Genomic DNA, 24,212 nt, shown 5'->3' with positions numbered 1-24,212 from the left:
ATAATTTAAACTTAGACCTAACAACAGGTGTGTGCACAGCATGGCTGGTACTACGCTGCAGAGCTGAACCTTTCACAAAATACTGTCGCAGTCGCTTTAATTTTAAAACATAGTTTAAAACAGTATTCTTCCCATTGCTCATTCCAACAGGATCATAAACCATCTCAGTTTTCTGATCTAGACTCTAGTGAGCCAAACAATACTGCTTCTCTTTGGTAGGTGAGAATGGAGAATAGCTGTCCTTCTGAGCCAGAGCAGGACTTTTCCTGACACTGAGGTGGTTTGGGTCCCTGCTCAAAGATGCTAAAATGAAACAAACCATTTCGTATATCATCACACTTATCCAGATCTGCAAAGCCACCTTCTGCATTTTTTAAGATACACAAAACACATTTCTTGTCATCAGGAAAACTACTGATTTAAAGCAAATTGATTTTAAACAGACATATGCTTGGTATAGCAACTCGGGGTGCAGCACCTCCACTCTTGAAAAAGCCTCGTAAATTCTACCTTCATTTTGATTATCATTTTTAAAATAAATATAGGAGACAAAGGCTATCTTTGTAGTTTAGTTGCCACTTTTTCCAGTACTGAACAATTGAGTAGTCTTTCCCGGGGAAAGACTTTGATTGTTTCCTTTCTTCCTGCCCTATCTCCTTTATCTGTCTTTCCCTTTCCCCCTTTCTTTCCACTGTTCCCTTTCAGAGGAATTCACAGCAATAGGGACACAGGGATATGAACTATAGAAATATAATCCTGGTCTCTACATCCTTGAAAAGAAAGGGAAAGAGATGAAAAATACAAAGCAGGTAGTTTAAAAGCTTAACTTCCTCGGAGTCAAAACTCCAGTAATTTTCCACTTCATTTTAGTTTTTTTTTTCTGTATGGATAGTATGACACTATCCACATGCTGATGATTTTCACATTTGATGTCAGAGAGTATTGTAGGTTTGAGAGATGATAGCTAGCTCATTCTGGCTGGCCCTGTGCTTCTTAACCCTTGAGCCATACATCAGCTCTGAGGTGTCAGCTATCACAAATCAAGTGTCAAAAGTATACCTTCAGGAATAAAAATGAAGATAGAAAAGCAACTTTTCAGCCTGATCATATTGATGGCAAAAGCTATGTCATTCCCAGAGATCCACGAGGTGGACTTCAAATAAGATATTAAATCAATGTGCTACTGTAATATACGAACAGGGTTCCTACAAACACACCTACATTTCAGATAGACGTTTCTGAATTCTCTGCTGCGCTTCCACATAAGCTTCAGTTATTCTCCAGAAAGTTTTCAAATCCTGAGGCATATGTGTGTTTATAAAATCATATCACCAATACTGAGGACCTACTGAAAAGCAATGCTATAAATTACTGACATACAGAGTTCTTCATACACACAAGTCCTGCCTGTGGTTGCCAACACCCAGGTCTTCTTATCTTTTCACTGGTCAGCAGCTTGTTTCACACATGACTGACCCCTTTTATCTCTCCTCTTCTCCATTGTCCCCCTCAGTCTTCTCTGACCCACCTCCATCTCTTCCTTTCCCTTCCTTTGGACCCTCTCCTAAATGTGCCATAAATTCTGTTCATTCCCACAACCCCCCCCCAAAAAAGCCACAGTAGGTTTTAAAGAGCCTCCCACATCCCATCACATATCCCATTAGAAGTTTGCACTTTCCCAGGAGATCTATGATAATCTTGTTTCCCTCTTTCTTATTGGTGACAAAATTCAGGTTGAACCTCTTCAATGGTTCCAGTGGTTCCTCCAGTGGTCCATTAATCAGTACCCTAAGGACTCTCATATTTGTTATTGTCTCATTATCTCCTGTTCCTTAGGGTTTGCGGTATCAGAGTGTTTAATTTATTACTTCTCTTGTCCTTGTCTTTTAAGCTGAATAGCTGTTAACCAGATATCCTCCCAAACCAGGTATCTTCACAGTCCACCTCCTCTCACGCCAGCAGCCTGCCCTCCCTGGAGAACAACGTTCTTCTAACACAGAAAACCCCCCCCCAAAAAAGCCACAGTAGGTTTTAAAGAGCCTCCCACATCCCATCACATATCCCATTAGAAGTTTGCACTTTCCCAGGAGATCTATGATAATCTTGTTTCCCTCTTTCTTATTGGTGACAAAATTCAGGTTGAACCTCTTCAATGGTTCCAGTGGTTCCTCCAGTGGTCCATTAATCAGTACCCTAAGGACTCTCATATTTGTTATTGTCTCATTATCTCCTGTTCCTTAGGGTTTGCGGTATCAGAGTGTTTAATTTATTACTTCTCTTGTCCTTGTCTTTTAAGCTGAATAGCTGTTAACCAGATATCCTCCCAAACCAGGTATCTTCACAGTCCACCTCCTCTCACGCCAGCAGCCTGCCCTCCCTGGAGAACAACGTTCATCTAACACAGAACATGAAATCAAATGAAATGAAATCAACAGCCTGGGAAAATGTAACCCAGTCTTTTCCATATGTTTCATTCCAGTCGAGAGCTAAAATATTCTTGCTCTTCGCACCCGCTCACAGAAACAAATGAAATTAAATTAAATTAAATTAAATCAACAGCCTGGGAAAACGTAACCCAGTCTTTTCCATATGTTTAATTCCAGTCGAGAGCTAAAATATTCTTGTTCTTCGCACCCGCTCACAGAAATGTCCAAACACTCTGCTTTGCACATAAACATTCTCAGAAACACAGATTCCAATGACTCTGTTTCATCAGCGAAATGTTCACACTTTCAAAACAAGCTGTGAACTCCTCAACTGAAAAAACCTGTCCTTCGAGCATTGCTTTTTTTCCCATTATTCGAGCAACATAAGCAGTAATTTTATACGGTTTTATGCATGTTCATCCGTACATTTTAATCTCTCAAGGTCTAACTGAGGGCAATTGATGTCATCCAGTGCACTGTTTGCCTTGTGCGTGAGCACAAATGTGGTTGTACATTTTCCTATCAATATTCATAGGCTACCTGGATTACAACTCTGGTTTTAACTTCAAGCAAATTGCCTATTAATTAAATTACTTATAATCTCACAATTTGTCTGCTAAACTCTTCTTCAGACCTGATACAAATGTTATACAGATGCTTTTCCATTTACAACGGGCTTCAAATGATTTCTGGTTATTTTAGGTGGTTTCTCAGTTTCGGTGGCACTATTTAGGATAAGCACACATGGGAAACTGAGTGTTAAAATATTATAGGAATGCATATAATACAATAAACAGCTAGAAAGGGAAATGCACAGAGTTAATTACCATTAACAATCATTTTGAAATTAATCTCTTTATCTAAGACATAGATCCTTGTTACTGGATTCCTTAGTGAGGTAACAGGTAAAGTCAACCAAGCCTCTGTGAGGCTCATACCTGAAGATGCAAGATAAAATGGGAATTCTGTAATCTATTTAGCAATAAATGCATATTATTTCTGGTAGTCACCACTCAGAAACGGGAAATCTAGAGGTTAATTTTGAAATCTAAAGCTGTAGCAGCAGAGAAATAATCTACTATGAATGAAGAACAGTTTCTATCAGGAATCAGAGATCCGTGAACACTATGTAACTTCTGAAATAAGCATGGTTCATTGGGGGCAAAAAAAGAAAAATCAAATCAGTTAAATCTTCAAGAGCTAAGCCTGTATTCTTCAAACCTCTCCAGTGCCACCCAACTACCATGAATAAAGGGATAATTGCACATGATACGATCCTGTTAAAGACGGCATTGCTCTTTGTTGCAATGGAATTCTCCACCTCCTTTAAAAACAGTAAAATTATGTTGTATATTACAGAAACGAATAAATTTTCATTGTGTACTGACTAAAAACACTATTGTTTAGGAACACACACTTTTTAAAAAGTCCACTCAGACCAAACTACTTTTTCAATAAGAGATTAGACAGTAATAGGGTGATTAAATTTTCAATAAAATATTTGGACACAGTTGTCATGAAAATAATGAAAACCATGCTCTAGGATTCTATTTCAAAGAAGTGCAAAAGTGGACAAAAAATGAGACATAACAGATTATACCCATTAAGATAATTGCAATGCAATTATATGATAATCTTTTCCATGAGAAATTATTTTTCTGATGATGATGAGCTAAAATATTAATTTCTAATTCCATCTCATCTATATGTATCCACTAGAATTCTGAAACACTGTCTCTGGAAGCACGTTTGTACAGCAAATACACCATTCAAAAAGTGCTATCAAAGTATTTTTCTGAAGAAAATGCACTTGCAAGTATTATCTTTGTGTGAATAGTCACTTAAACCAGATTTATTTATTCTAATTTGCCTTCACACACTATGATGCTGGGGTTTATAATTTAAAAGGGTGGGGTTGTTTTAATATAAAGCCTATAGAAGATGAACATATGGAAAAAAGAAAGCTTTTTTTTTACTAAATAAACTATTAAAGCTACAGAGTCAGCTAAGGAGGCAAAAAATGAAAAATAACAGAGAAGACCCTCTTGAAAGGTCAGGGAATTCATGGCATTTCATTTCTAGGACACTTGCCAATTTTTAGGTCCCTTACGAAGATTCTGACTCTTGTATAGTCATTAATAAGTTAAAACTTTTAATCACTTGAAAGCTAAACCTCTTGAAATGGAAGTAATCTCTGTGAACAGGTTGTCTCTATCCATTTTCCAAGAAACAAAAAACCCCACATCTTCTCTCACCTTCACCTGGCAAACTCTCAGAAGAGGCTGAGAGTGGTTAGACATGACTAGAAAGATGAGATCATTACGCTGTTAATGTTTTGAATAGTACTCCCAAAATCCGTATATATTTGCAAGTGGGTTACCTGGCAGGCTAACACACCTAAAGTTATTTTAAATGTTGGCCAAACCATCCATCATTTTGCTACGGTTGGTAGGTTATCGAAGATCTCTTGACATATGTTGCTGATGAATATGATACTCACTGCTGCAATACACACAATAAAAACACATTTAAGCCAAAAAGCCAGGAATGAGCTGGCTTTGGGCTCTATGTGAGATAATTTCCTCAATGTTATCTGTTCACTCTGGCACTCCTGATGCTGTATCTTTTGTTCTTTCTTACTTGCACTGTTATTTAAAACAAATTCACATCATTCGGCATCTACTGGTGCTCTAAAGCAAGACACAAGCTCCATGTAAGTCCTGAGCATGCCAGGGATCTCTTCAACATTTTTTAACACATCATTTTATGTCTGTTATGGGTACCATTTTTCATATTTTAACAGTGGCTCAAAAAAGTACTTTATGTATCTGTTTGACTGCTGCCATAAATCAATTTCTATGTATAAATGATGGACTAAACTGTGCGGAAGGTTGCACAGATTGACTCCTGAGCCTTAAACCAGGTGGGAGAGTCCTAAAGGAGAGAAAGAGCACTTAATACCACATTTCGCCCTAGAAGTTTTAGAAAAATATGGGAACTTTTAAAGGTACAAGTGGATTTTCTTGGTGCTGATCAAGTTAAGTAAAAATAAAACAATAGCAAAAAACATGTATTTATTGCATTTTGACATAATAATTCTGTTGTCAGTGAGAGACTGAGTCACCACCACTGACACAACTTTCCAAATGCAGGAAACTAGATCTTCTCAGGCATTTATGTAACTTATACGTAGGTCATTTCTTTTCCCGAATGGATGTAATAATGTATTCTCTTTTTAAAGTTAAATAAATTTGAATGCTTAAAGGCCAAATGTTCCATTGGCTATTCAAATCTTCCCCTGGGGAGCTATACAAGTTAAAGAACCTCTCAATAAAAGGTTTAACTCTGCCTATAGCCCATCTGATTAAAGCTAGTCAGGCCACACTTTAGAAATAATAAAGCGAGAACCTCCTTGCTCTTACTTTCCTCCATCAGAAATTGCAGCACAGATCACATGTAAATTAGATTATTCTGGATCAACGGGGCTACTCAATAAGTATTATTCCATGTCCCTACGTATGGCTGAAGGCAGCCACAGCTGCCACCCACTGCCACTCCCATAAGGTAAAGCCAAATGGTTCTACAGCGAGCGAGCCACAGTCCTTATACAGCATCAGAAGCGTGGAGGAATGGGCAAAAATTATGTTCTTACAGAAAATAATCATCTCATTCATTTGTCAGCTAATGCAGAATTTAAGGTTTGTGCACATACAATGAACAAAGAGAAACTATTAAGTGCACACTGCAGAAGATCAGGGAGTGCAGCAAGAACAACAGTTACCAGTAGCTGTGTGATATATCAGAAACATGTCACTTATAAAAGACTGTTTATGTTTTATTCATGCAAAATAACTCAGTGCACAGGTCCTACCATCAGAAAATACACAGCAATGAAAGTATCCATGACAAACAAATGTGCCTAAAAATATTTGCCATAGAAACCATTAAGATCATCAATTCTGAAAAACAGAGAATACTTTACAGGGGGAAAAAAGGATGTTTTGAAAATGATGACCCTGTAACACCCTGATCTGCATGGGGCCTTATACATCAGTTGGAGGGTTATAAATGTTGGATAAACACTGCTGCAGTCCAAGGTGAAAATGTGTTATTTGATCAAAATCTCCATGTTAATTCAAATTTGCTAGGAATATTTCCCTTGAATAAACTTGTATTGACAGAATTTGTCAGAGTAACTTTGAGTTGCCAGAATTCAGCGTGACCTCTCAAAGCCCTTCCAAACATCTCTTTGCTAGACCTTTTCTGGCATGTCCCCTGCTGTTTGATGATTTAGGTCAATGTATCTGGCAGCCACTGTTATTTAAAACAAATTCACATCATTCAGCATCTGCTGGTGCTCTAAAGCAAGATACAAGCTCCATGTAAGCCCTGAGCACGCCAGGGATCTCTTCAACAGTTTTTACACATCATTTTGTAGTTAGGAACCCACAAAGTACCATGGTCAATGTTGTGGCACAGAGACCTTTGTATGGGCACCTCAGGAACCTTAAACAGTGATCAGCCATAGACAGATGACGGTCTACCAGAAGGCCAAGAGACATCCCAATCCCAGCTCTTGTCAATGCTGTGAGGATTTAGGCCATGCCTGGCTAGAGAAGCAGAGTCAAGTCACCAGTGAGCAGCACTTGAGCTGGATAATGAAGGCTAGAGCCTATTGCTAGTTGAGACCTCTTAAACTTGTAGAAAGCAGCAGGAAGTTCCAAGGATGAAGGGAATAAAATGGGCTGGCATCAGCCCAGGTAAAGATATGTACAGAACTGTTTCTCTGAGCACATTTTTGGGTGAGGGAAGGTTATTTTCTGTGCAGATTGTTTCCTGGACCCGCAGCCAGGTGATTGACACACTGCTGTCTGGGCTGTACTGCAGGTGGCCTCACGCCTGCCCCAGCTCTGGGTGGCTGCTGGAGGCAGCCTGTCTCCTCCTGGCCTCTGGAGCAGCCTGGCACCCTGCCCCATGCTCGTGATCACCCCAAACTGGCATAAGGACCTCGCTTCCTCATCCTCTCCCTTCAGCCCTGCCCCTTTGCTTGCCCTTGCACTTTGATCCGTGGTGTGAATCACAGGGTTCCCCTCAGCCTGATTCATTCCTGCAGGTGGGACAAGGCTCCCAAACCAGGCAGAGCTTCCCCCTGTTCCCCCAGACTCCTTCATCCTGCAGCACTTATCCCTTTCCTGCCCCCACATCCCCATACAGGAGTGATGTCCTGCGTTGCCACAGACACCAGGTAGTGGTTTTCAAGGACCAGATGCAGGCACACAACACAAGTTATTCACTTCCACAGTACTTCATTTTTCTCTTGGGAAATTGCTCAGGGAACATCCCACTGCCTGTGCACTGAATAAAGACCAGCTGTACAAAGCAACCTTAGGACACGAGTTACAAAACTGTAACTGAGGTGGCGGCGTGTCCTGGCTTCCTACCACCTTTATTTTGCTGACCTGGCACAGCTTTCCCTTGCTGGAGCATCGCGTTTCCCCCGGAGCACGGCGTTGGCGAGTTACCTCCACCGGCGCTGTCAAAAGGGAACAGAAAATAACCATGGTGAAAGGCCCACGAAGTAAAATCAGGTTTTTTTTCCTGTGATTAAGCTGTCTCCTCCTGGCCTCTGGAGCAGCCTGGCACCCTGCCCCATGCTCGTGATCACCCCAAACTGGCATAAGGACCTCGCTTCCTCATCCTCTCCCTTCAGCCCTGCCCCTTTGCTTGCCCTTGCACTTTGATCTGTGGTGTGAATCACAGGGTTTCCCTCAGCCTGATTCATTCCTGCAGGTGGGACAAGGCTCCCAAACCAGGCAGAGCTTCCCCCTGGTCGCCCAGACTCCTTCATCCTGCAGCACTTATCCCTTTCCTGCCCCCACATCCCCACACAGGAGTGATGCCCCGTGTTGCCACAGACACCGGGTAGTGGTTTTCATGGACCAGATGCAGGCACACAACACAAGTTATTCACTTCCACAGCACTTCATTTTCCTCTGCACTGTTATTTAAAACAAATTCACATCATTCAGCATCTGCTGGTGCTCTAAAGCAAGATACAAGCTCCATGTAAGCCCTGAGCACGCCAGGGATCTCTTCAACAGTTTTTACACATCATTTTGTAGTTAGGAACCCACAAAGTACCATGGTCAATGTTGTGGCACAGAGACCTTTGTATGGGCACCTCAGGAACCTTAAACAGTGATCAGCCATAGACAGATGACGGTCTACCAGAAGGCCAAGAGACATCCCAATCCCAGCTCTTGTCAATGCTGTGAGGATTTAGGCCATGCCTGGCTAGAGAAGCAGAGTCAAGTCACCAGTGAGCAGCACTTGAGCTGGATAATGAAGGCTAGAGCCTATTGCTAGTTGAGACCTCTTAAACTTGTAGAAAGCAGCAGGAAGTTCCAAGGATGAAGGGAATAAAATGGGCTGGCATCAGCCCAGGTAAAGATATGTACAGAACTGTTTCTCTGAGCACATTTTTGGGTGAGGGAAGGTTATTTTCTGTGCAGATTGTTTCCTGGACCCGCAGCCAGGTGATTGACACACTGCTGTCTGGGCTGTACTGCAGGTGGCCTCACGCCTGCCCCAGCTCTGGGTGGCTGCTGGAGGCAGCCTGTCTCCTCCTGGCCTCTGGAGCAGCCTGGCACCCTGCCCCATGCTCGTGATCACCCCAAACTGGCATAAGGACCTCGCTTCCTCATCCTCTCCCTTCAGCCCTGCCCCTTTGCTTGCCCTTGCACTTTGATCCGTGGTGTGAATCACAGGGTTCCCCTCAGCCTGATTCATTCCTGCAGGTGGGACAAGGCTCCCAAACCAGGCAGAGCTTCCCCCTGTTCCCCCAGACTCCTTCATCCTGCAGCACTTATCCCTTTCCTGCCCCCACATCCCCATACAGGAGTGATGTCCTGCGTTGCCACAGACACCAGGTAGTGGTTTTCAAGGACCAGATGCAGGCACACAACACAAGTTATTCACTTCCACAGTACTTCATTTTTCTCTTGGGAAATTGCTCAGGGAACATCCCACTGCCTGTGCACTGAATAAAGACCAGCTGTACAAAGCAACCTTAGGACACGAGTTACAAAACTGTAACTGAGGTGGCGGCGTGTCCTGGCTTCCTACCACCTTTATTTTGCTGACCTGGCACAGCTTTCCCTTGCTGGAGCATCGCGTTTCCCCCGGAGCACGGCGTTGGCGAGTTACCTCCACCGGCGCTGTCAAAAGGGAACAGAAAATAACCATGGTGAAAGGCCCACGAAGTAAAATCAGGTTTTTTTTCCTGTGATTAAGGCAAAAATAGTGTGACCAGCAGAAGTAGGGAGGTGATTGTGCCCCTGTACTCAGCACTGGTGAGGCCACACCTCGAGTATTGTGTCCAGTTTTGGGCACCTCAGTACAAGAGAGATCTGGAGGTGCTGGAGCGAGCGCAGAGGAGGGCAACGAAGCTGGTGAGGGGGCTGGAAAACAAATTGTATGAGGAGCGGCTGAGGGAGTTGGGACTGTTTAGTATGAGGAAGAAGAGGCTGAGGGGAGACCTCATCACTCTCTACAACTACTTGAAAGGACACTGTAGAGAGGTTGGTGCTGGTCTCTTCTCACAGGTAATTAGTGACAGAATGAGAGGGAATGGCTTCAAGCTCCAACAGGGTAGGTTTAGATTGAACATTAGGAAAGAATTTTTCACCGAAAGAGTGGTCGGGCATTGGAACAGGCTGCCCAGGGAGGTGGTGGAGTCACCATCCCTGGCTGTGTTTAAGGGCCGTTTAGATGCAGTGCTAAGGGACATGGTGTAGGGGAGGACTTTGTAGAGTAGGGTAGATGGTTGGACTCGATGATCCCAAGGGTCTCTTCCAACCTAGACGATTCTATGATTCTATGATTCTATGAAACTCAGAGCCTCGGTGGAGACGGGGGCCCACACAACCGCTGGCCGAGCTGCGGCCGAGCTGCGGCCGAGCGCTGACAGAGAAACTCGGGGTGGGGGGAACCCGCCCGCCCTCCCTCAGCTGCGGCGAGGGGCTGCGCCATCCCCTGCCTTTCCCTCTTCCTCGTCCTCCTTCTACCCCCGGGGGCCGGGAACACCCCCCAAACGCGCCCGTGGCCTCACGCTTCCACCCTCCCTGCCCCCGCCGGGAACCGGGCCCAGCCCCGCCCGCGGCCTGATACCGGGGCCGGGCCTGACGCGGTACCGCCTCCCGTCGCCCCGCCCCTGCGCAGGCCCCGGATCCGGGGTTTAGCGCCGGGGCCGTTGCGTCGTACCTGGAGCCTTCGGTCCTGACTCCCCCCCCCCTCCTCTTCGGTCGGCCCGGCTCAGCCCGCGGAGCCCGCGCCGCAGGTTAGATGCAGTGCTAAGGGACATGGTGTAGGGGATGACTTTGTAGAGTAGGATAGATGGTTGGACTCGATGATCCCAAGGGTCTCTTCCAACCTAGACAATTCTAAGATTCTATGAAACTCAGAGCCTCGGTGGAGGCGGGGACCCACACAACCGCGGCCGAGCGCTGACAGAAACTCGGGGTGGGGGGGAACCCGGCCCTGCCCGCCCTCCCTCAGCTGCGGCGAGGGGCTGCGCCATCCCCTGCCTTTCCCTCTTCCTCGTCCTCCTTCTACCCCCGGGGGCCGGGAACACCCCCCAAACGCGCCCGTGGCCTCACGCTTCCACCCTCCCTGCCCCCGCCAGGAACCGGGCCCAGCCCCGCCCGCGGCCTGATACCGGGGCCGGGCCTGACGCGGTACCGCCTCCCGTCGCCCCGCCCCTGCGCAGGCCCCGGATCCGGGGTTTAGCGCCGGGGCCGTTGCGTCGTACCTGGAGCCTTCGGTCCTGACTCCCCCCCCCCTCCTCTTCGGTCGGCGGAGCCCGCGCCGCAGGTGGGGAGAGCCGCGGCGGGGAGCCGGGGGACGGCGGGCCTGGGGTGGGAGCCGGAGCCAGGCCGAGCGCGGCCTTGTCTGTGAGGCCCTGACGGAGCCGGGCGGTGGTTCGTGGGCTTCGGCGAGGCCTGAGCAGGCCCGCGGCGGGGCCTCGCTTACCCTGGGGCGGCTTCCCGCGCCGGGACCCCCCTCTCCCCCCGGTCGAGCGGGTGCCGGGGCCCGCTGGGTGCCGGCCGGCATAGGGGGAGCTCGCCGGGCCTCGGTCTGCGTTCCGGCGGCTGGAAACTTCGCCATGTTTGCCAGAGCAGCCGCCGCGCCGGCCTTGGCGAGGGAGGAAATCCCGTAAATCTCAGGGAGGTTCTTACTCCTGCCTGTTTTGGCAGCGCCGGCTTTGGCCAGCCGGCCCTGTACGGGACAGGGGGTCTCTAAAGGGGGTTCGGGGCAGCGGCGGAGATGGCCCGCCTGCCCCTGCCTTCCCAGCCTTCCCCTGCTGTGAATTCTCTGCTTTGGAGGAGCTTGTAATCTTGGTGTTTAAGGCACAGCTGATAGGGCAGGAGGAGGTTTCCATTCAAAATCTTGTGCTGTTTTGAAATAGAAGTAGGTCTGTAACCTCAAGTTTATACGTTTGCGTGTAAGGGGCAAGAGCGCTGCCCTAACTGTTTGGAGAAGCATAACAATGACTTTACAAAGTTTTGCTGTTTTCATAAACAAAAAGTTTTTTCCCTGAGCCTTGCATTTTTCTGGGGATGTGGTGGTGCTGTGTGCCTGGGACACTGTCTGTGTACTATCCTGTAGCAAGCTGGGGGGCACGGCCTTAAACGAAAGCTGCTTATCACAACATTTTTTTAATTTTCCGAACCCTTTATAACGGATTGTGAATTCAAGGGAGCTCCAGACAAGTCCAAGGAGGCTGGAATGTATACATCACTTACGAGGGAGAGACTGGGTCAAAGCACAGCTGTTGAGGAAGTAGGGTTTGTGGTTTTGGTGACAATATTGAGGCTGATGTGTACGAAGCTGATATATTCTCAGAACTATTAGGGTTCAGCATGTGGGTGCTGGATAAAAGAACAAACTGTTCTCGAGTTTTGGTCAGCTGTATTAAGTACAGTGCTTGGTTGGGGGCTCAAACCATGTGAGAGGAACACATTGCACTTGAAGGTGGGTGTTTTCTCATCTGTAGTTCACAGATGTATCTCTCTTCAGTCTCTGGCGGTAGAACAACAGAATTAAATTCTAATTATAGAAGTCCAAGTACAGCTGCCATTGGAGGAGTATTTTAATTCAGGAGAAGGGTGTGCTCCTGGAATGAGTTCCCAGTCATCCTTTCTTGCTGCACCTTGGGTCACGTCACAGTGTGATCTGGGAGCACGTGAACTCTCCTCCTTTTGGGAGAAGCTAGAACTGGAAGGTGTGCTTTGTTTGTGAGTGGGTGTTGTCAGTCTAGACAAGAGCTAGTCTGAAACAGACACTCAAAACCATGTATAGAGTGGTTGTAGGGTCCTCAGTAACTGTTAAATTAATTTCTACAGAGTTGCTGCTTGTTCTGTGTTTAGTTGTTAGTGTAGGTGTAGGCTGGGCCTACCCTGGGTAGAGCAGGTAAGTTGAGTAGAGTTGTAGCACAACAGCACCAGGGACTGATCCCTCAGTGTTCAGACCTGGATTGGTGACAGCTCTTGCCTAAGCTGTAAGGCTCAAGTTTCAGAGCTTGAAGGCTCTAGGTCAGCTGTAAGGAAAACAGTAAGCAAAAACCCCACGTGGAATAATCCTCAGCTTTGTCGACAGCTTTTTCAGAAATGTTTTTTTCAATAGTTTTTACTTTTTAGTTCAACAGTTTCCCTTATTGAATAGCTCCCAAATTTAGAACATTTAAAAAGTGCTGTAACAGCATAAGGATAAATAGTTTTCCTTCTTGTAAGGGTTGAGTGACTTAAATGAATAGAATAATGCTGTATATTTGCTGAAACAGTAACTGGGACTTGTTGGCATTTGCCTTTCCCCCCCTACATTCACCCAGCCTTTGAGGCAATATAATCAATTAATGTTGTGCTCGTGTTACCATCACCTTATTTAAGATCTTTCTGTTCTGAGTGGTTAGTTTAAAATATTCTGGCTTGTTTTGCTCTCTTAATCTGCCTCTTAGAGCTCCCTTCTCAGTGAAGCAGCATGGTAATTACTGGCAGGTGCTTTAAAAAATGCCACTTACAATGGAAAAACTGTTCCCCAAGATACTGGTGAATTGAGTGGTTTGTGTCTCTGTGTGTTAAGTAACTAAAGTGGGTTATGGGGATAAGCTGGTTGCCACTGCTGTACAGATTATTTAATTTTTAACTTTGAGTTTGTTTTCCACCTGTTGCAAATTAAGGACATTTCCACTTGGATCAGTTCATTATAATCTTTAGTTTCAAGTGGTCTGTGTTTCGGGGCAGTTCCAGTATCACAGCTGAAAAGCCAGAGTCATGAGAAAACTTTAAAATTTGCATAGCTAGCAAAAATGCTTTTGTGAGTAATACTTTTTTTTTTTTTAACAGTCCTTTATAAATGCTATGTATTGCCAGCAGCTATGTTAAAGTAACTCCTATTTTTTTCCTTGACTTTCCTGTGAATCATTCCTCTTTTTGGTTAAAAGGGAATCATTGGTTTTAACACCTGGAGATTTATATATATAGCTTGGCAATGAGTAGCTGATCCTGTGTTCTCAAAACAAGTCCAACCTAAAAAGCTTATTAGAATTGGGTCTATGGTGTGTGGAGAAACCACTGAAAATTGCGAACTTGCTTTCTAGAGCCCCGTCTTGAATTTTTTTATCCCAAGATTAATGCGTTGTGTGAAAGCCTGTACAATAACAGTCCTTTGAAAAGCACTGCTTGACTGTTGTAACCTTTTGCCAGCAACTCTACTGTTGGAATTTAAAAGCCTCTGGTTGATTCCCCTTCAACCTGTGCATTGTGGAGGATCTGAACAAAGCTCCCAGTTAGTTCAGGTTGGGATTGACTCCAGCTTTACGGGTCTTAAGAGATCTGAACAGAGGGCAATGGAAGTTCTTGTTGGAGTAATGACCGTAGGCTAATAGTTACCTGATGGGGAGGGATAAATGCAAGCTGTATTTCATTGTCCCTGAAAACTTTCTTCTGACTCTTATTTTAGACATGGGAAAATCCCTTTCTCACCTGCCTATGCACACGTGCAAGGACGACGGCTACGATGGGGGCACGGTGTCTGATAACATGAGGAACGGGTTGGTTCACTCGGAGTCGCACAACGAGGATGGCAGGTGTGGGGACGTGTCGCAGTTTCCCTACGTGGAATTCACAGGAAGAGACAGCGTCACCTGCCCCACTTGCCAGGGAACAGGAAGAATTCCACGAGGTAACTTTTCTTTATTTCTTTTTTTTTAACTTATAAATCTACCTCATAACCACATGCAGGTGTAACTATAATAAACTGTAACAAATAGCTCTCCTAGTCAAGACACGAGGTAACTTTTCTTTATTTCTTTTTTTAACCTATAAATCTGCCTCATAGCCACATGCAAGTGTAACTATAGTAATCTGTAACAAATAGCTCTCCTAGTCAAGGTGGAGTTTCTTATCTTTTTGACTTTTTAGCACGAAGATTTTGTTATAATTACATCAGATGAATGAAGCAAATTTATTTGTTACCTGTTGGTTCTTCTCCTGTCTGTGCAATGCTAGTGTTCCTTGCTTCTCAGCTTTAAAATCACACATAACCCTAACTCTCGCAAGTTGAATTTTCTAACCTTTATTTTTGTGACATTTTACTGCATTTTTTAACTGCCTATTTTAAACTCGTTGAATCAATATATAACTTGGCAAAAATAGCTGCAAACAGAGAGTAAAAAGTAGACCTGTTGCTACAACACCTTTTCCCTCATCATTTATGGTGAGGTTTTTTTGCCCTTGATTTCCCTTAAACTCCCTCTGTTCCTGCCAGACAGAGGACCCCAGCTGGGAATTGAAAATATACAGGATCTCTGGCTGCCTTGGGAAGGAGTGGGCTGAGCAGAAATTGTTCTTTATGCTGTTTATTTACTTGCTGCTCTCATCCTCTGTTTTTCCTTTTCTTCTAATAAAACATTCTGCTTTATTGCACGCCTACATGGTGAGCTACCTGAGCAGCTGGTTAGAAACAGAGCTCTGAAGGGAGAATGCAGGGTACCTGAAACAGGGTTTCAGGCACAGCCTTCTGCCCCAGCTGTAAGATCTTCCCTTGATGGTGGGGAGGAGCTGATGAGAAGGTTTCACGTTTGGGACTGGTTTTTGAGGGGAGAGGGGAAGAATTTAGTCACACAGTTCTTCTATGAACACTAACAGGGAAGACTGTAACACGTGATGTGATGGATAAACTGTATAATAAACACATGAAAATGCATTTTGTTACTTGGACAGCTTTAGCTTTTCAGTATGATTAAGTAAGAAAGTAGGACTGAGCTGTTTTGTTCAAATGTTGAATATGCTTCATTGAGGTTGAGATGAAAATCTGTTTTGAATAGGTAAGGGTTTTTTTAGAAGGTTGATGTTACAGAAGACTGCCTGCTTTAGTTAGCATGCTTAGCTCAGTGCAGTGATTTGGAATGGAATCACTTCAAAGTGGTTGATTAGCTAAGTGGTAATGCTGGTCAGATTCTGCATTTGGCTTAAAAAATGCAAATTGGACTTGGTCTTGAGGCCTCTCTGTTCAAATAGGGATGTCTGTCAATTCCTTTTTCTTGTATAGCAAAAGCTATAAAGGCAAATGTACTTTCAACAGTTCGTCTGTGCTTGTGTTTTTTATTTCTGCTGTTAAGATATTCCTCTTTTAATAATGCTGACTCATGAAGTAACTTGCTGTTTGGTGAAATCCCAGTAAATACTTTTTTGACTTATAGAATCATATAATGGTTTGAGTTGGAAGGGACCTTAAAGATCATCCAGTTCCAACCCCCCTGCCCTGGGCAGGGACACCTCCCACCAGACCAGGTTGCTCCAAACCCCATCCAGCCTGGCCTTGAACCCCTCCAGGGATGGGGCAGCCACAGCTTCTCTGGGCAACCTGTTCCAGTGTCTCACCACCCTCACAGCAAAGAATTTCTTTCCAGTATCTAACCTAAATTTCCCATCTTTCAATTTAAAACCATCTTCCAGGGTGCTGCAGCTCAGTCCCTTGAGAAATAGTTGTATATACCAGCGGTTCCCAGAATACTTAGATATAGTATAGCTTGTGTTGCCAAAGCCACCCAAATTGATATATGTATTTGTTTTTGAAGAAACCCTGCTTTTAAGCAGAGTAGGTGTAGAACACCTCCTGGATCAGTTCTTACTGCCTGGACTTCGAGTGGTGTTTTCCTACGACTTACATGGTCTGGCAGAGAGAGCTGGATGCTGTTGTACCTCTGTTTCTCTTGAGGACATGGTGCCAGAGGATGCCACCTCCTGTGTGTGTGCTAAATTTCCCATCTTTCAATTTAAAACCATCTTCCAGGGTGCTGCAGCTCAGTCCCTTGAGAAATAGTTGTATATACCAGCGGTTCCCAGAATACTTAGATATAGTATAGCTTGTGTTGCCAAAGCCACCCAAATTGATATATGTATTTGTTTTTGAAGAAACCCTGCTTTTAAGCAGAGTAGGTGTAGAACACCTCCTGGATCAGTTCTTACTGCCTGGACTTCGAGTGGTGTTTTCCTACGACTTACATGGTCTGGCAGAGAGAGCTGGATGCTGTTGTACCTCTGTTTCTCTTGAGGACATGGTGCCAGAGGATGCCACCTCTTCTGTGTGTGCAGCACAGAGGCAGAACTTGTTGCTGTTTTAGTCTTGGTGGGCTTGGTGTTTTTTCCTCCTGGTGTTGTGCAATCTGTGCTCTTATTTCAGAAAGTGACATAAGCTACAGGAGTATTCTACTTGGACCATTATCTGGAATTTAAATGTTTATCTTCAGTGTTTATTCTTTGGTGCCGTTAAGTTACAACGGGCAGTCTTTGTTTGAAGTAGCTGCAACAATACTTAGTCTTTGTTTGTTTAAATTCTGAAAGGGTGTTTTTGTTTCCAGGGCAGGAAAATCAGCTGGTAGCATTAATTCCATACAGTGATCAGAGACTGAGGCCAAGGAGAACGTAAGTTAATAGTTGGTTGTGATACATGAATCTACAGTTAATTCTTTTATTCCAGTTGAAATTCAGCAATTTAAAGGAAGTAATGTTAAGAATCAGTATTGAAAGAACCCTGCTCATGAGTAATACCAGCCTTAATCTTTAACTCTTGGAGAGTTATTTATTAACAGGTGTGCATAGTCCCATCACAGTTTGTCCTACAAAGCTAACTAATACTGTATGATCTCTTCATGGGGAGATTTATTTGAACATCTACAGTAATTATGCAAGTATTTGTCAATCTGTGTAGCATCTTAATTGATCTTAACAGCTCCATCTTCGGTGTTAAAGTCTGATACAGTAATTATGCAAGTATTTGTCAATCTGCGTAGCATCTTAATTGATCTTAACAGCTACATCTTCAGTGTTAAAAGTCTGGATAAAGTGATAAATTCTTTGGGCCACTACTACAAAATAAGTCACCTAGAAATTAATCTGTAAAGCTCTGAGCAGCCAGCAAAATCAACAAATTCATCATTCTGATAGTGCTTTTGTATTTTCCCCTAGGATCTACTTAAAGGTTTAATTACAGTGCTCAGGGCTTCTTGTTCTGACACTTTTTGTTGGTTTTCTTTCTTTCGTGTTTGGATGTTTCTGTAGTAAATAGAAATGAATGCCAGGGGGGAAAAATGCTATAAGTTCACATAATACTATCTCAGATCGTATATCTGATGTAATAGTAGTACAAATTTGAAACATACTGCTTTAGTGTTCTAATTTAGAGAAATTTGGAGCTGCAATACAATAGAGTCTTTTGTTTGTGTCTTATTATCCTACATTCACACCCCTTTAATTGTGAATTTCCTGTTCCTTAGCAGAAGTCTAACACTTTCCCTGGAAGTCTTTTATGACAAAGAATCCTGTGTAAGAGCTTTCTGGGCGTGTTTTGCAAGAGTCTTGCAGAATGACAAAAATTCTGCTATAAATAAATTTTAGGAGGAAGTGCTTGTGTTCCAGAGCGCATAAATATTTACCTCTCCATTTTTCCTTTTTAAGTTATAAATGTTGGGACAACCACGTGTTTGGAACTTGATTTCTGATGTGTGTATACAAGAATAACATCTGTTTGAGATAAGCCCCAACTATGCTGTACTTCACACCTTTTTTCCCCCTTTGGAAGCTGGTGGAAGCTAGAAATAGACTGAACGAGTTGTATTGACTAGTCATTCTTATTACTTAAAAGAAAATTAACATGTTATTTTATTTTTTTTTTTGTCTCCAGAAAGCTCTACGTGACCGCTTCTGTAATTGTATGTTTGCTGCTTTCTGGGCTGGCTGTTTTCTTCTTGTTTCCTCGCTCGATCGACGTTGAGTACATTGGAGTGAAGTCAGTGTATGTCACTTACGAACAGGGTAGACGTATAATTTATCTAAATATCACGGTGAGTCTGGCTCTCTGTTTGTTTGGATGTTTGTAATGGATAAATGCAATAAGAGATACTACTGTGATGGTTTAATATGCACAGAAATTGTGCCTTGCTGGTAAACTTGGTTAGTGCTTTAAGAAGCATAAGCAGATACAATGACTGCTTTGAAAAATGTAACTGGACCTGCTGGAGCTGGTTCCTGCAGCTGCAGCTAATAGAGGTGTAGTTGCAACCTGCCACTGGGTCTTCTGTTTTCATGAGAACAGTGACTTTGTGGTTCTCTGCTTTATTTTTGGAGTATGAGTGAAATGTAGTGTGTGTATGTAGGAATGTAATTAAATGCTGTCCTGGTATTAGGCATCTGTCAGAATCGGTTCTAAGGAAAAATAATTTCTTATCCAGCTTAAAACTTCAAGGAGTTCTTTTCATGTGCTGCTTGGTAATGCAGTCAACAGAGGATTGATTAAGGACTTCTCGTAGAGTTTGTCATTTTAAATGAAGCAAAGCAGCCATGGGAGAAAAGGGTCCTGTGATGGCTAAATTTCCTGGGAGGAATAATTGAGGATAGGGAGAAATGCAGTATTTGCAGTGGAGGGTGGTCACCAGGGAAGTTGTGCCAGAAGTTTGTGCTGCTCAAATATTCACCAAAAAATCTGAGAAGGAGGTAAAGGGATGGTCCCTTCCACCCTGCCTTCCCAGTCCTAGAAGGCAGAAAAATATACTTGCATAATTTCAGGTATTACTGTCTCAGGCACAAATTTCAAAACGTATGCTCGTCAAGATGCACAGAACAGATAGCTGTTACTCTTTTGTGGTTGTTTGTGTTTGGTTTTTTTCAGAACACACTAAATATAACAAACAACAACTATTATTCTGTTGAAGTGGCAAATATCACGGCCCAAGTTCAGTTTTCCAAAACAGTTATTGGCAAAGCACGGCTAAACAACATCACCAACATTGGTCCTCTGGATATGAAACAGGTAAATAGGACAGGCTTTCAAAGTTGAATACCTGTTAATCTTCACATATAAATCTACTCATTTGTGGGTTTTGTGGTTTTTTTTCAGATTGACTATATGGTGCCCACAGTCATACAGGATGAAATGAGCTACATGTTGTAAGTGTGCTCACCTCTAAATATCACGTGGGTCTTATTAAAAAATTACGATGGTGCAAAACCTGACTTTTCAAAGTGAGCAGAAATGCATTTGCAGAGATGTTGTGGCATTTTCTTTGTGTGATAGCATTGGGGGTTGTACAGTGGGTCACTTTTCAGCGTTTCCCCAGCTAATCAATTTAGGTTTTGTGTTAGCCATTACTAGTTAATTGTTTGGATCCTGGAGAGTCCTGTAAAATCAGCTTAGATTGAATACAGGAAAAAAATCAATATATTTATCCCTACTATAGATACCAATAGAAAACATCTTTTAATACCAAATTGGCTTATTTGTATTTTCATATAATTTGGATCACCTGTGTTTATTCACTGTTTAACACTTCGGCAGATGTTTGTTGGTGCTGTGAAAAAAATGACAAGGGCATGCAAATATTGTGGGTGGCTGTCATCCAACCTTGTTGCACTGGTCACATACCTTTCGTTCCAGAGCTGAAAAATGTGTGATCAAGAGCAATTGATTTAAGGAGGGGTGGAAAAGTGTATAGACTTACTTAGTGCTCTGTATAACTGGTATGAGGGTGCATGTCAGAAAATGGCAGTTTGAAGAGGTATCGTGCAAGAAAATAACTCTGACAATTACTTGAAAATCTCTGCAGAGTGGTTAAGGGTCACTGCATAATGCAGAAGGGGATGAGTGCAAAAAAAAAAAGTGAGTCTACAGTCACAGGCAGTGGTTTTGAAGTATTTTAGTTGCCATTGCTACCAGCTCTGTAGTCTCTATATACACAGGTAGCAGAATTGCCAGCTGAACCCACAATTCTTGCTTTTTAGTTAATTGCCTGTGAAAGCTTGATGCAAATCTAACAATTGTTTTTCTTTTTTGCAGTGACTTCTGTACTTTAGCCTCTATCAAAGTGCATAACATAGTAGTGATGATGCAGTAAGTATGGAAACTTCCTAGTCTTTGAAAACAACTTTAAAAACCATGTAGTTCTTGTCAAAATATTATTCAGAAATGCTTAATCCTGGAGTCTGTTCATCCTAGATAAATGAACTCAGCTTGCTTTCTGGTGTAGAGGCTTCACAGTTCTTGAAACTGAACTCAGTCTTCTGTCAGATGAGTGTCTGTAAAGACACCTGAATGAGCAGAACTGTTATTACTCCACCTGCTCTGCAGCTGGGCCGTAGCCATGGAGCTGTTGAGTTCTCAAATGCTTTGAAATGAGTTGGTGTGTCAGCCACTGCTCAAAAATTGCTGAGATCTTCGTGATCTTGAAGTGGTTACAGGCTCCTGGAGTTCTGCCAGAGCCGCTTCTCGTGACTGATTGCATGAACAGCAGCACGGTGGGGTTTGTTTGGGGACTAAGGGGGAAGATTTGTAGACTGATCATGGCAGTAACTTCCTCTAATCATCTCTTGCTTTCTCCTTGCAAAGTGAAGTAATAACAAGTGAACCTCAGCTTTACCATCTTCTTTAGGAAAAAAGAGTGTGTGCTCAGGTTTGATGGAGAAAATCTGTTGTGGAAAACTAGTATTGTTTTTAACTTTATTTAAAAGTTGCTTAATAATATTACATGTTTTATTCCAAAACTCTTTCCTTAAAAACCCTAGTAACGTAGAAACACTGGTCTTTAGAATAGGGAACTGAAGTCCTTTACAAACCAAATCTCTCTTCTGTTTTGTCTTTTGAAGAGTGACAGTGACAACCTCTTACTTTGGCCACTCTGAGCAAATATCCCAGGAGAGATACCAGTATGTGGACTGTGGAGGAAACACAACCTACCAGCTGGGCCAGTCAGAATATTTAAATGTCCTGCAGCCTCCTCAGTAAAGGCGCCGGTCGGGTCGGTGTGGAGCGACTGCTCTTGCTGCTTGCTGAGATCCTTTGGACAGGACTGGTACTACCTGAAGGGGAGAGCACGTGCATGTGAAGCCTAACGAACACGGTGACCCCTTCACTTTAGATACAAGGAGGGAAAAGGTGCAAAAATGTACATAGATGCACTCGTTAAATGTCGTGTTTTCCCCTTCTGTTTGTTTTCTGTTCCCGTGAGCACTTCTGTCGAGCGGCGTGGTGGGAGGGAGAGGGGGAATAGCAGATTCTTGAACAGAATCCAGGACCTTTCCTTACAGTGTGGTACATCAGCTTAGAGTAACTGTGTGTATGTCTGTGTGCAGGTGAAATGTGTCACTAATGAGCATTTTTAGAAAAAAAACCTGATACTCGTAAACTTTTAAGTTTATATTTCAGTTCTTGGTATTTGACAAACTGGCAGTATTACTACTTCAGTAACACGATTAAATTGAGGTCTTTGGGTACGAAACTTCTAATAGCAAACCAGTGGCAATAGCTCTTTATTTTGGAATTCTAATTTTCATTTGTTGTACGTGGTTAGAAGTGACATGTGAAAGCCAGGACAGCTCTCTTGGATGACACTATACTTGAAAGTGCAATTTCTAGAATCTGGCATCTTTTCATTCGTATTCCCTCCTGCTACCTCTGGGATGTTATAAGGAGAATGTATGTTATTAGATTTAAAGTTGTGTTTAAAAACAAAACAAAACCCCAAAATCATTACTGAAAAAAGGAAAAATTCAAGATTGTAGAAGGTGAATGGGTAAAAAAAACTTTGATGTTGTCATTCTGCTTTGTTTTTTAGTAAACTTTTGAGTTCAGCTATAAAAATCAAGATTGTGCAGTTTGAACTAGGTGCGAAAGTGAGCATGGTTTTGGGCAGCTTGATGTAAATTTTCATAATTTTTATTGTTTTAATATACTGCGTGTCTAAACTGCTTGTCAGTGTTCATACGTCGGGGTGTGTATATCTAGTGTGCAGGCTCCGTACGCAACGCAGTAGTTACTGAATCTCCAGAGCACTCTCAGTTCACATCAAAAATTATGTAAAGGAAGGATAAAGCAATTTTTTCTGTAAGAGTGAATGCTGATGTAATCATGAGACTGACTTATTAACAAAGCTATTAAATAGTTTTGGTAGGATAGTTTTGCACAGGGGGAATTTTCGGGGTTATCACCAAACACGGTGATTTGTAAATTTGGTGTCCAAAGTTGCTTGACTTCTGAAGGCTGACTGTTGGAAGGGTTAAGTACAAAACTTTTTAACTCAATCACAATTGTTTTATTTCTGAATTAGATAAAATGCAGCTGTAAGAAGATACTGTTGAGACTGTTGCGTTGTAATGAATAATATAACTTTTAAAATAGATGTTGCGGTTTTTACGCTGCCCATCTCCTGAAAATAAGCTATATATGAAATGAATTGGCAATAAACACTATGGAAAAAGGCTGCTGAGTAACTTCTTGCAACTAACTATCTCTTACACTCCAGTGCTTCAGTGAAGATACATGTCTATATTACTCTTTCTTTTTTTTTTCTTTACTGGCCTTTCTTAGATGGGGCTAATTGTGTTGGGGGGAGGGAAATGTCAATTATGTAAGACTTATTTAAAAGAAACGAAGTACCAGTACAAAAAACCCACCCCTCCTCTCTTTGAGTTGCTGTGAGCCCTTATTCTGAACATCCATGACAAATTATGGAACCGAAACTGTCAGTTTCATACAGTTGTTGATAAGGTGAAGATGTCAGTGTTTGGCTTTAGAGCACTTCTGGAACTGGACTAGTCAATTCTGATGACTTATTGTAGTTCTGTTCTGTTATAATATGAAAATTACTCTTCAATCTGGGCGCTTAAAAGTGAACATCCTTTCTTACAGCTTGCAATCACAAAGGAAATTAAGTGACTGTAATCTTCCTGAAGTGTAGATGAGGTTCAGTCCTGTGGCTCATGGTCTGAGAAGGTACAGGTGGTAACTAAAGGCTGAATTCTGGTTTAAATCATATCAGATCTGAAGTCAGCCAGCAAGTGATAGGAATTTTTTCTTCTAGGCCTAAGTATTTACACCTAGAGTGCTGGAGTTTTTTGTTGGGTGGTGTGTTTTTTTTTTAAGTAGAAAAAGAAGAAAACGCCTCTAGGTAGGTACTCATATCAACTTAAATTTTTCTCCACAAGGTGATCTAAAAACTGGAATGGCACAATGATAAGGTTAATTGGGGAGAGTAGTGAATGCTGCTGGAAGGAGCATGGCAGGGGGAGGTTACAGTTAAACACTGTGGGACTCAAACTGACCTTGGAGAGTTTGGCAGACATCCCGAGTAAAATCCCCACTTTAATCTGTGGGTCTTGCGTTGCATAAAATGCTTGGTATTGGCTAATTTAAAATAAAGATGCCTGGAATAATTCTTTCTATGTATGTGGCAGAAGG

The 24,212-nt window shown here is 42.9% G+C and overlaps 1 protein-coding gene across 2 annotated transcripts; it reads left to right on the top strand.

Annotated features, from left to right (window-relative positions):
* Positions 1 to 10,647: 10,647 nt before the first annotated feature.
* On the top strand, positions 10,648 to 23,234 carry TMEM106B (transmembrane protein 106B). Of its 2 annotated transcripts, none has more exons than XM_014937764.1 (8): positions 10,648 to 10,764; positions 14,445 to 14,666; positions 17,347 to 17,410; positions 18,669 to 18,828; positions 19,653 to 19,793; positions 19,881 to 19,930; positions 20,817 to 20,870; positions 21,623 to 23,234. In XM_014937764.1, exons 2-8 carry the CDS (start codon positions 14,447 to 14,449, stop codon positions 21,759 to 21,761), a joined length of 828 nt encoding a protein of 275 aa, XP_014793250.1. In that variant the 5' UTR covers positions 10,648 to 10,764; positions 14,445 to 14,446; the 3' UTR covers positions 21,762 to 23,234. The 2 variants fall into 2 exon arrangements, with proteins under 2 accessions (XP_014793250.1, XP_014793251.1); XM_014937765.1 differs by lacking the exon at positions 10,648 to 10,764 and adding an exon at positions 11,285 to 11,297.
* The last annotated feature ends 978 nt before the right edge of the window (positions 23,235 to 24,212 follow it).

The sequence above is a fragment of the Calidris pugnax genome, unplaced genomic scaffold (genome assembly GCF_001431845.1).
Source record: "Calidris pugnax isolate Ruff unplaced genomic scaffold, ASM143184v1 scaffold11, whole genome shotgun sequence".
In the NCBI taxonomy this organism is placed as follows: domain Eukaryota; kingdom Metazoa; phylum Chordata; class Aves; order Charadriiformes; family Scolopacidae; genus Calidris; species Calidris pugnax.
Note: the sequence above shows the minus strand (reverse complement) of the source record. Positions and strands in the feature narration are given on the sequence as shown.